This window comes from Triturus cristatus, chromosome 8, assembly GCF_964204655.1.
Source record: "Triturus cristatus chromosome 8, aTriCri1.1, whole genome shotgun sequence".
NCBI lineage: Eukaryota > Metazoa > Chordata > Amphibia > Caudata > Salamandridae > Triturus > Triturus cristatus.
This window is the reverse complement of record NC_140591.1, coordinates 1,455,771,593-1,455,783,345: the sequence shown is the minus strand read 5'-3', so window position 1 is coordinate 1,455,783,345 and position 11,753 is coordinate 1,455,771,593. Positions and strand designations below refer to the sequence as shown.

Genomic DNA, 11,753 nt, shown 5'->3' with positions numbered 1-11,753 from the left:
TGCCAGCCAAGCAGACATCTGCACTTAGAATTTTTCCAACCGGCTGTATTCTATACTGCCGGGTGGAGAAATGGCACAGGTCCCAGTCCCTTCGTGAGTGCCTAACCAGGATGCTCAGACCAATCCAGGTGCTGCTCTCACAGTTTGAGAGCAGCATCTGTATTGGGTGGGGAGTCTGGGAGCCTGTGCTGGCCCAGGGACTTCCAGAAGAGAGGAGCCGGCAGCGGGAGAAGCAGGTAAGTGCGTTTTTAAAAATAATTTGCCCCGTGCTGCCCCAAATCTTTATTTTGGCAGCAGCCTCTGCTGGAATAGTTGATTTGTTTTAGAACACCTGCTTGGGTTTTGAGTTTATGACTTTTGTGACATAATTCACTAGAAGACCCCTTTAATGTTTTAAAATCTACTTCACAAATACAGGAGGGTGATACTATGATATTTGATGCCCTCAGCATAGGTAAGAACTATGCTAATATTGCAGGGGGGACATTAACTCACTCAAAGGGATGCAAGCAAAGGGTTTAAGACACTCTACCAAAGAGTCAGGTCAACCTGAGGGATAACTTTGGTAACATCAGTTTATGGTTTGTTGCAGTCACCAAGGGTTGTCAGCATTCCTGGTGTGCTGCAAATGAGGATGGTGTTGGATACAGTAGAGCGAGAGAGCACAATGGAAGGCGGTGACGGTGGAGCAGCCCAGAGGATGCACATAGCAAAGGTAGACATTTATTGTCTGATTTCATAATAGAATACATTTGCAATTGTCTTGCTCCATTGCAATAAATGCTTTCAAATAGTTGGTAACACTGTGGGGAGTGAGAGACATGCTGACATGCCTAAGGGCAGATGTTTCCCTATGGTTACTACTACACACATTGGGGCCGACTTACAAAAAAGCATTTAGGAGTATGATAATTAGTAATACAGAAGTACTCCTACATGTCTTTGTGAATCATCTACAAAACTTCCAAATCCTTAATCATAAGAGTGTAAAGAGGACACATCCCTTTCTATTCGTACTATGAATATTCTCATAACATTCCAAATGTATTCCCATTTAAGATAATTTGAGACCAATTCTCAAGGCATGTAACAGTATGTAAAAGAGTTCTACAGGATGCTTTTGAGAATCAGCCCCATTATTGATATATCTACATTTCAGTTTTGACAGCAACATTATCAGATGGCTGAAGGCTTGAGGGGCAGAAAAGTTTGCCTGCTCAAACAGAGGAAAGCGCACTTTAGGTTGACATATTTGCACGGTGATGTGAAATTCATGATTTTCATACACAGGTGATGGATATAAAAGTTGGATCATCTGCAGGGGAAAAGATTACCTCTCTGTTGCAGTCACAAGAACCCAATGAGTTCTCTGAAAAGCTTTAATGAAAATCTATAGATAATATTAGTATAGTATTCTTATAGTGCGAAATCTAATAACAATGGTAAGATGACAAATGATATTAGAGAAAAAAAAATCCAGTCGCAAAGCACAAGCACATAATTTACTTAAATGAAATGTTGATAACAATGAATGCAGGGATGTTTTAAAAGCATGGTTTATTTTTTAGGAGCACATCAGCACTATTTTTTGTGTGAAGGCATGTCCAGGGATTATGGATCCACTCATTCAATATTTTAAAATATATCTCTGGGCAGATTATTTAGGTAATGAAAAATACAATCAAGTCTAATAACAATATGACCACCCTCCTCTCCCCGAGTGTCTGGCACCCGCCTACACCCCTCTTCCTTACTCACAATAAACTCCTCTCCAGTAAAGTTACCCATTGCATTTAGGGAGGTCCTCTATACATAACCCCCAGACAAATACAAGCAAGAGGGGTCAAAACTGAAGCAATTTTGTCTTCTGCAAGACTACTTTAAGCTAGGTCACTTATCATTTTAGGCATCAGAGTAGTTCCAGACTGTGTGTTCTGAGATATTCCTCAAATAAAATTCAAAGAGCAGCTTTCATGGCTTGGCAGTCCCACAAGGAGCAACTTAACTAATAAAGGCCTAATTGCCAGTCACATTTCTTGGTGCTTATAAAGGAAAACATAATGAAAACACATGGTAAACACTGACTGAGGTCATGTTCACGTCGGGTTAATCCACAATCTGGAAAGCTTAATATATAGAGGCTCCAACATTTTGGTGATCTGGATCTCAGCCGGAGAAAAGTTAGAATAACTTGGGACACTAAAACATGTCTTCACTGATCCACAGGCAGCAAGATATTTTCTCAACAGCAAGAAAACACAACATGATAAAGAAGAATAAGTTAGGGTTTCTGATCCCTATTGTTTCCCTGCAGATGGTTGCCTGCATGATTTTCTAGCATTTCTCCAAGTGGGATGAGTTGTGATGTATAACCATAGCTGGACTCCCGATTAACAATTAGTCTTCTGCATTCCCTCTTCATTTCCTCTTTCCCGTCCACTAGGATGGGTCTGTGGCAGTGTGAAGGCCAGAGAAGTTGAAGAGCTATGTAGTCTATTAATAAGGGTCTGAATTTTCTTTGTAGAGCTTGGATAATGTATTCATAAAGTACTACTGTGTGTGGCCAAAACACATCATTTAAACATAATTAGAAATGGACTATAGACGCCTGATATCCAACCATTCCAGTATCATCTAACAGTTTCCAATGTATTTAATTGCAACTCACATTTTAACCCACATTAAATTTGGTTGCTGGGTATGGCATTGCTGTTTGTTTTATATTCCCATTTCAAAAAGTGTGATTCTTTCTGAAGCACATAGAAGTGGCCGTGTTGTTGGATATGACATTGCGATTTGTTTTATATTCGCATTTCAAAAAGTGTGATTCTTTCTGCAGCACATAAAGTGGTCGTGTATTCTGGCAGCTGTTTACAATGGTAGAGTAAGCATATTGCTTCTGGGTACAACAATAAATGTGTATTGTACAATTTGTGACAATATTATTTTAAAATGTACTCAGTAAACGCAATGTTTAATTAGTACAATAAAGTGACACATCTTTTAAAAATATTTTTTTGTAAATACAGTAGCATGAAAATATGTTTCTTGGTCAACACTGTTTTTTTATGTTGGGCTAACGTTGATCAGCAACAGGTAGGCACCCAAAGAGCGCAAGGTTTAAACTAAAGTCCTACAGGAAGTACCTAAGGACTGAAGCATACTTGTATTAGGCACATGTACGAAGACCATTAATATTCCTGAGTGGAATATATACAGTACAAACTGGGCAGGATTTTATTCAGCGTGTGAGAAACCCAAGAACCAGATATGATATAAAAGAGAAATTAATGGTAACCATTGGTTGGATTACAGGAAACTGATGTGCCTCGAGGTAGCTTTCCTCTATCAATTGATAGGTGACTATATGTAGCTATTGGGTCAATAGGTGGCTATTAAGTCAAATGAGTACTACCACCATGATGACTACAAGGACGTCATTCCATAGTGTACTACCACCATGATGACTAGAACAACATCATTCAATAGAGTAATACCACTGTGAGGATAAAACAAATGTCACTCAATAGAGCACTACCGCCGTGATGACTATAACCACCTCAGTCAATAGAGTAAAACCACCAGGAGTACTTCAAGCAAACTAGCCACTTGCCTGTTTCACCCCAGTCAATCAGGGTACTCCCTCAAATGATGACTACAATTAAATTAGGCACTCAGCTGTTTCACATCAGCGTTCAAATATGGCATCTTAAAACACATACTTTCAATTATACACTTTGGAAATGTTCTAGGTATATATATTGGTGTAAAGTTAGGCGTATGTAGGTTCTACATATTGCTTGGTCGACTCCAAGGTTTTTTCATATTGTTCCTTTACAATAGTTAATGATAATTAACATTAAAGTGATGTGCCGTAGATGTGCTGATCCTCGAGGATATTGAATGTTCCATTTCAGTCCCACTTTTGAGGACTGAGCGCAATGATTCACTGCAACATAAAGATTGCTATGTACTGTAGGCACAAAAGCTAGCAAGGACATTCAACCACCATATTTATCCAATTTCTATTTAGCTAAGCATTCTGAAAACAGAAAGGTTCTTCACTGACTTCTTCCTACTAATGCAACAAGTTACTTCGTAGTGACTGATGTAGAGGCCAGCTGTCGTAGGAGCCGCCAAGATTCCAGAACTTTAACACCCAAATCTTCTCAGTACTGCTCTTAAACTATTTGACCAAGTCTTTGCTGAATGCGGTATGACTGTTTCCATCACTTCACCCAGTTTACATTTACCAATATGCCTCTTTACCGGCTTCTCTTCATGTTGAGCATTTGGTCAAGAGGTACTGCCGCAGCCACGCCTCCATCGACAGTTGCCCAAATGAAGTTCTACATATATGGTTTGAATCCTAAATGATATGCGTCCAGATGAACTAATCCACATGCAAATGGCTCCGACCATAATTACAATTTTACATTCCAGTTTTTCTGTTTGGATTTTCTGTAAGTCATTTGGTTCATTAAAGTAGGATGTGTTTGAGGCCAAACATCTAAACAAGCATCATTTAGTGGAGAGCAGGTATGCAAAGACAGGCATATAATGCCCCTTTTCATTATAGTCATTTGAACTACGTCCACTGTGTGGATGCTCACAGAGAGGTTACTGTAAATATGACAGCATTGTAATCACTCAGTTCTCAGGTGCTCTCTTTTCAAGCATTTGTGGTGGTTCCTGGAATCTCATCATGGGGCGATCGGTTGGGGGTTGTTGGCAGGCTCTTCAGGTCACTTTCTTCAGAAAGGGAACCATCAAGTTCTGGAAAAAACACAGTAAACGGATTTATTAATGCCATTCAAGTGTATACATCTTGGGATGATGCTGTATAGTACTGCCACAAATCGCTGCATTGAATGCATACTCATGAGAATGCAAATCTCCCATAGCCTCAAACTCCCACACAGACATACACACACACACACACACACACACACACACACACACACACACACACACACATACTAGCACATACATACTGCTGAACCCTGGAACCAGCTCACTGGTTGGATGGGAGTTGAGGTACAGGGCCACGTGATGGGTCTGTTTCCAAAGTGCCAATGTAAGTCCAGTGGTATACTCCAGCATGTCGCTAGAGACAGGAAGCTTCACTCCATATGTTTTCATCCAAGGCACGCCCTGCCATTGGATCCACAGCCAGATGCAGCCTGTGTTGGAAAGAGAACTGTCTGGGTAAACAAAGGGTAACTAGAGGCAGCAGCTAGGATAAGCAGCAACTGATTGCTTAGCTTCAGTTCTGTCTAAGTATCTGTCTGCTTTCCTCATTCAATGGCTGAGCTATGCAGGCTGACTGCTGGTCTCTTCTATCCAATGGGCGAAGAAGTTTGGGACCTATAAGCAAGTTTAAAAATATGGAGGACCCAGACATCCAGCACCATCATGGCCAGGTTTTCAAATTTCTCACACATTACAGCAACCACATTTACTATCTATGCTACTTTGCATAAGGGGGGAAAACACAACACAAAGCCACATATGCTAACATTCACCTTCTGCTGCTGTCATCTCCTAAGCACCATTCAATTGCGGCGGTTCTCTGGAACAACATTAGTGGGACGACCGCAACTGACACGCTGTTAGTTGCTGTCGTCCACTGAGGTTGTTCCAGAGACCCGCCGTGATTGAATGGTGGATCGGATTCTCATCCAAAAACTGATGCGCTGACAGATGCAGCTGTCCTGTGTAGAGATCCGCTGCGATTTTCTGGGGACACAGGACTGTCTTTACACTGCTAGGAAGAAGGTGTAGTTGTGTCTAGGAGCCCATGTGCCCTGCACACTCTGATTGATCATTGTATTCCACACTGATTCATTTGGTTTTTCATCTAGAGACCCGTTTCGGTTCTTTGATGGTACGTGGACCTCATTAAATGGCTTGGACACATCGTACAATGTGTATTTGAGAATAAGGAACAATGCGCCCTGTGTGGGTATAATAATTAGTAACCCACAATGATTAATTTTGCTCACACTACTTCAGGTTGCCTTTTCTCTTACGATTTTGTGTTTGTCCTGATGAAGACCCACATGCCAGGTCGAAAAATCAGTTTTAGGCATCAGTCGGGTCGAAAAGTCAACATTCATTGTCTGGCCTGGATTGAATACTTAGATCCTTTCCATTTGGATGGTGTGTCCGGATTCCTTGACCACCTATCTTTAATCATGAACTCAATCCCTAGATAATAAGTTATCTTTCAAGCAGACCGCTCGACTTTTGCTATTTGGAAACCACTTGAGCCATTGTTCCATTTTTGAAAAAGTAAAAGTTTTTTTTCCACTGACAATTTTTCTATATCACTTTGCACAAGGGCACTTCTATTTACACTTTTCTATGCACTATTCTAGAGCAAAGGCAGTACATTTCTTAATGTATTGAATGATATTGAACAATCTCGAAATGTAAATTGAATTTATTTTTCAAAAAACCAAGTATGTCTTTCTCTTCTGTCTCTCCCAAAGATCTAGTAGTAGGACCATTAATACGTGAATTAACACAGTATATTTGGCCATTTGGACCATTTTATTTATTGCTTGTATGATACTATATCTATCTAGGTCCTGTGGCTCACCATGGGTTACCCCATTAGATTGTAATAACATAGGATTTGGGCATGGAAGCATACCCTTCCATTACACATTCCTATACCAAGGTAAAATTAGAAGACTGCTACTCATTGGATGTGTGCTGTGCACTGCAGTACACATGCATAAGTGGGTGTTTTGAGAAATAAGCATTTTCCCCTTGTTAACGCCTCCTTCTGGGGGACATTAGTTTTGTCATAATGATCGTCTGACTATCTTAGTAGATTGGGCTTTGACTCAAAACCTACGGGTACCTGTGCTGCTCCATCCCAATAAAATCCTAGTAATACCCCTTGATGCAAAACGATTCAAAGTAGCACAAAGAGTTTCTTTTTGCTCTGAGAAAAAGGTGCTTTTCCAGGCTAGAACAACTTTTGTGCTGGATCGAAAATACCCTTGCAGGCTTTGCGTCGATTTGCACCGGCGCAAAGATTTAGTAAATCTGGGCCTCTGTATAGGTAGGTTGACTGTCCCCGTCATACATGTGCACTGTGCCTGTGGATGGGCATTAAACATTGGAGCACCCTGACCCCGAAGGTATCAAAGTGCTTTACATGTTATGGGGTCTCAGAAAAGATAAGGAGGATAAGTCACTTATTTATTTGTCTGTTGAGTTTTGTATGTGCAAACTTGACCCAAGGGCGTTGGGGCGCTTCTCAGCAATTGCACATTAGCAACTGCGTGGGTTGCATTTGGAGTAGATACAGATACATAGAGGCAATACCAACCTATGAGTCAGAATGGGAGATTGGGCATGGAAGAAGGTGCTTTATGCTGACAAAATGCTTTAAAAACACTTTTGTTTTTAAAAGTGTTTGTAGGGGATTATTAACACAGTCCATGTCAGAATGCGCATGCCACATGCTACGAAGATGACTGTCTATTGTACTCTTGCTGTTTTTTTAACAGGCAATGTCCACTGGACCTTTAATTTCTACTCCTCAACAACTACTTCAACATTCGCACAAGCTGTTCTACGTTTCCCTCTTTGATTAGTTCCTTCATGATGGACACATGACTCTTTCAGTCTCTTATTCTGTCCCCGATTCCTCAATGAAGCCTTGTGTTATACTTGTGTGGTTCTATAGCCACTTAATACTGTATTGTTCAACTATGACTCTTGTGAATTCCCTCATGTACCTCTTGTGGGCTTTACCACATAACATGTAAAGCGCTCTGATACCTTCGGGTCTAGCTGCGCTATATAAAACTCAAAAATTAGAATAAGAATAATCCAGAAAGGTGCAGTGTGAAAGTAAGAACTGGTAATTAAGCTGCCCATTTGAACCTATTCAAACTATCAGCATACTTACTGTGCCAGGTGGGAACTAGTCAGGTTGGTGGAAACACTACTTACAAGCTCTAATGTTTCACCATGCTGCCCATGTTAACAGAAGTGTCTGAAAAGCTTCCCACCAAACCTTGTACTACATAAATACAATTATGTACTTATAAAGAAGTCCCATGAACTATTCAGTAGATCTTTTATGACTCCAGTTTCACAGCCTGTAGATGCGTTTCCTCTTTTAGCTCTCTTTTAGAAATGCAGCCTCAAATTAATTCCAAAAGTACCTTTTGTCTTGAACCCTTTGACAAAAATTCATAAATGTATATAGGGGGCAATGTTTACAAGCGCCATTTGATGCTCCTGGGTTTTACCATTGCAAAGCATGACATTGCAAGGGCTTGGAAGGCGACGGCCGCACCCTCCGTTTCGGTGTGGAAAGCAGGATTGGATTTCTGCATGGGTCTAGAGGCCCCCATCTTTTTAGCACGAGGTTGCCCTCGCAAGCACTATAAAATCTGGAAGCGCTGGGCGGATTACAGGGGATTGGATTTGGAACCCCCCCAGAATAGAATCTATGTGTCTTGCTGTATCTTCCCCGTTTGTCTGGGGGTGGCATGTAAAACACGAGTGTTGGTGACAGGGTGTAGGTGGGGCATGTCTCATGGCGAGAGTATAGCTGCTGTTTGGATCATACCTGCGGATGGTGTTGGACTGGGTGTGCGATGGGGTTTGGGGTGATGGAGGGGGTTTGGGGGGGGCTTGTTGAATGGGGTTGTATTTTATATGCATGGCCCTTATGTATTTCACTTTTGTTATTCTATGGTAAAATGGTCAAAATTAAGATGTGGTACATTGATGCTACGGTTGTCTCTGGGGTACAGAGCTCCGCTGATTGTAAAATTGACTAATAAAATTTGTTCCCAAAAAAAAAAAAAATTCATAAATGTTTCTTTATTGTGGTTTTATGACTACATAGCCTATGAAGATATCTGCTGTATAAAGGCACTCTGTGTCCCTCAATTCACAGACTGATGTAGTGCAAATGTTTTGTATTGTTGCATACACTCCAAATAAGGGCTGGAAATTAGGTTTTCACTCTTTAGAACAATAAGTTAGAAATAGTTAATGGGCAAATAATTGCAGATTGCCCAAAGCCTCCATTTGGAACAATTGCCGGTCTTTCTATGCATGGCACACCCATTTTTCCACTGCACAGGGAAACGCGCCAAAAAAGTTCTCTTGCTGTTTCTCCATTAAGAGATTTTCAGTACATAAGACTATTTCCAAATTGCACAACATGGAGTGTGCAGTGAAAATAATAAAAGAGAAAAGTGGAAGAGCGAGAGAAAACCAGACTCGGTCTTATAGTTGAACAGAATTGTTTCTGTTATTGCTTGGCACCTTTATGACTTATGGTCCTACTGTGTGGCTACTAGACAAACCAATAGCCACTAAACCACTTCTGACTTTCACTGCAGTATTTGCTTCCATATAACTTATTTATTCAGACTTTCACATTGAAAGAAATATACAAACCATAGTGTGAAGAGTCTTCAGTTGGACAAAGGGAAATGTTAACATTGTGATTGTTTGTAGATAGGGATTCACACCCACAGCTGCACAAGACCTCTTTAGCACTAATGTTAAGCACCCATTTCAAGTATGGTGCAATTCAGTCGTCTCCGGGAACAAGAAGAGAGTGTCAACGCGCTATCATGCAAGTAGGAGCCAATACCAGGCAGCGGGTATCACTGCTTGGCCAGGGTCCAGATCAACATGTACCTCTGTGGACTTTTATCTATTTAATAGGATTAATATAATGGTTTTCTGTGGTAAGAGTGAGGTATGCCTTCTTATAACAAACATGCGTCCTAGCAATAAAGCAATCAAGCTTGGATGAAATGGTTTCCAGAATAAGGGATTAGGGCGCCCTTTATCCCCTGCAGCCATAGGTAAATATCCTGTAATCCACAATTGTAAAGCGCAAACAATCACCCGTAAGGGAAGATTAAGCAAGCAATTGCCCAGAGTCACATGGTGCTGGGCTAATCTGCCACCGGCGCCGGGGATCGAACCATGATCCCCAGATTCCGGAGTCAGTTGCCCTGGCCGCGGCGCCACACTTCTTCCACCTGTAGGCCAGAGGCATGAATTCTCCCCAGATCAGGCGCGCAACACCCATTGGACTCACAGGGCTTCAGCCCCCCCCCCCCCCCCCCTCGTGTGTGGCAGCCCGGGATGAGACACCTTCCCGGGCAAAAAAACAGCCGCACCCGAGCACTTCACAGGTCTTTAAAAGACCATTTGCACGTTAATGAGGCCTTGCTGTTGTTTCACCCCTTCTAAGAGCCCCTGCAGCTCCACTCTGCCTATTGCTTAAAGTTCAGCCCCCCCCCGAAATTTTTGCTCAGCCCCCCCCGAAATTTTTGCTCAGCCCCCCCCCGAAATCTGGCTCTAGTTGCGCCTCTGCCCCAGATCGATCTGCCAGTTTAAGGAATGTGAGTAGGAATTGCCCAGGGGCTCTTTAATCCAGATTTCTGGTCTTGTCCATGAGCCTGGGATACCTGCTTCTGGGTGCTGTAACCTGGATGAGCGACAACAGTGGAGTCTGTTGTCAAATAAAATGGAGGAACAGCTGCCAATAGTGCCTGCCCCCAATCAGCTTCTTCTAGGAAACCAAGCACTGGGGAGATTTATACTAATTGCTACCAACGTGTTTTTTTCTCCGTCTGTGGAATATGTGGTGAGTAGAACCCGCCAACAGGTGTTGTTGATTGCCACTATAAATAGAAAATACAGCCTCATTAACAGGATAGGAAGATGGAAAAATGTCAGTTTTCTTAAAGTGGCATTACTGTTTGCACGATCCCTGTTGAAAGACAGTGGGAAGAGGCATGCCCTACAGACAAACCAAAAAGTGCTGGGGAAGCAATAATCTAAAAATGGAGGCCAGGGAGACCAGGTCCTATTAATTATATTTACAATTCCTCTCATGGCCACTAATTTAAATGTTGCATTGTCCTGTTGTCATGTGGTAGTGCTACCAAAACATACCTTCTGCATTGTATTGTAGATCTTGAAATTTAGATTTCTCTATCATATCTGTCCCTCCCCTCTTTTGTCTCCCACCCCTTACTGATTTCTGTCCTTGCCCACATCAGATGCAGAGTGTACACATTTTACACTTCCAATGGACAGTCTTTCATCAGTCATTATCCTTTTGGTGGTATGTAGTACGTAACAGTGAAGCCTAAAAAATAATCCAGTCATTTTGTTTAGTAGAAATTAAGCTTCCATTTTTCTGCTGTTCTTTGGTTTTTTCGCAACAATTTTTATCGGGATTTATACAATTGCTTATCTAGATCCTTCCACAGTATCTATTGTGTCTTGGCCATATTGCCTAACCTCAGTGTCAAAATAGGATTCAGATGAACATACTGGCCCTAGCACCAAGCCCCTATATTCGGCCCACCTCTGCCAAATTGTCTGATGTTTTTGGGGGCTCCCCCTTACCTGGATTACCGCGAACTCCAACCCCATACAGAAGTCCATCCCTTGCTTCCAGGCCACAAGATGCAGCGCTTCACTGACCTTCCACTGCCTGGCTGTATCCCTCCTCGCTAGCGTGAGCCTGAGAAATAGTAAGTGGCCTTTGAAGCGATCCCCCCAATTCCATCTGTACTATGTAGGAGAAGCAGCTTTTGGACAAGATGGATATCCCAGGCTAAGACTGCATTCAAACAGGAACACCACCCCGTCCAGAAGCGAGTCAACATGCTGCAATCCCACACCGTACGCAAAAATGTGCCTTCCTCGACCTCGCAGCGTAAACACCTGGGGGAATCAAT

The 11,753-nt window shown here is 42.0% G+C and overlaps 1 protein-coding gene across 1 annotated transcript in view; it reads right to left on the bottom strand.

Annotated features, from left to right (window-relative positions):
* Positions 1 to 1,540: 1,540 nt before the first annotated feature.
* The window catches only part of GDPD4 (glycerophosphodiester phosphodiesterase domain containing 4), a 349,739-nt gene continuing 339,526 nt past the window's right edge, over positions 1,541 to 11,753 (bottom strand). Inside the window, exons 16-17 of the mRNA XM_085623257.1 lie at positions 2,794 to 4,776; positions 1,541 to 2,709 (exon numbers count right to left, since the gene is read on the bottom strand). Of these exons, the coding sequence (XP_085479383.1) occupies positions 4,673 to 4,776 (104 nt within the window). The 3' untranslated portion in view covers positions 1,541 to 2,709; positions 2,794 to 4,672. The remainder of the gene's footprint in view (positions 2,710 to 2,793; positions 4,777 to 11,753) is intronic.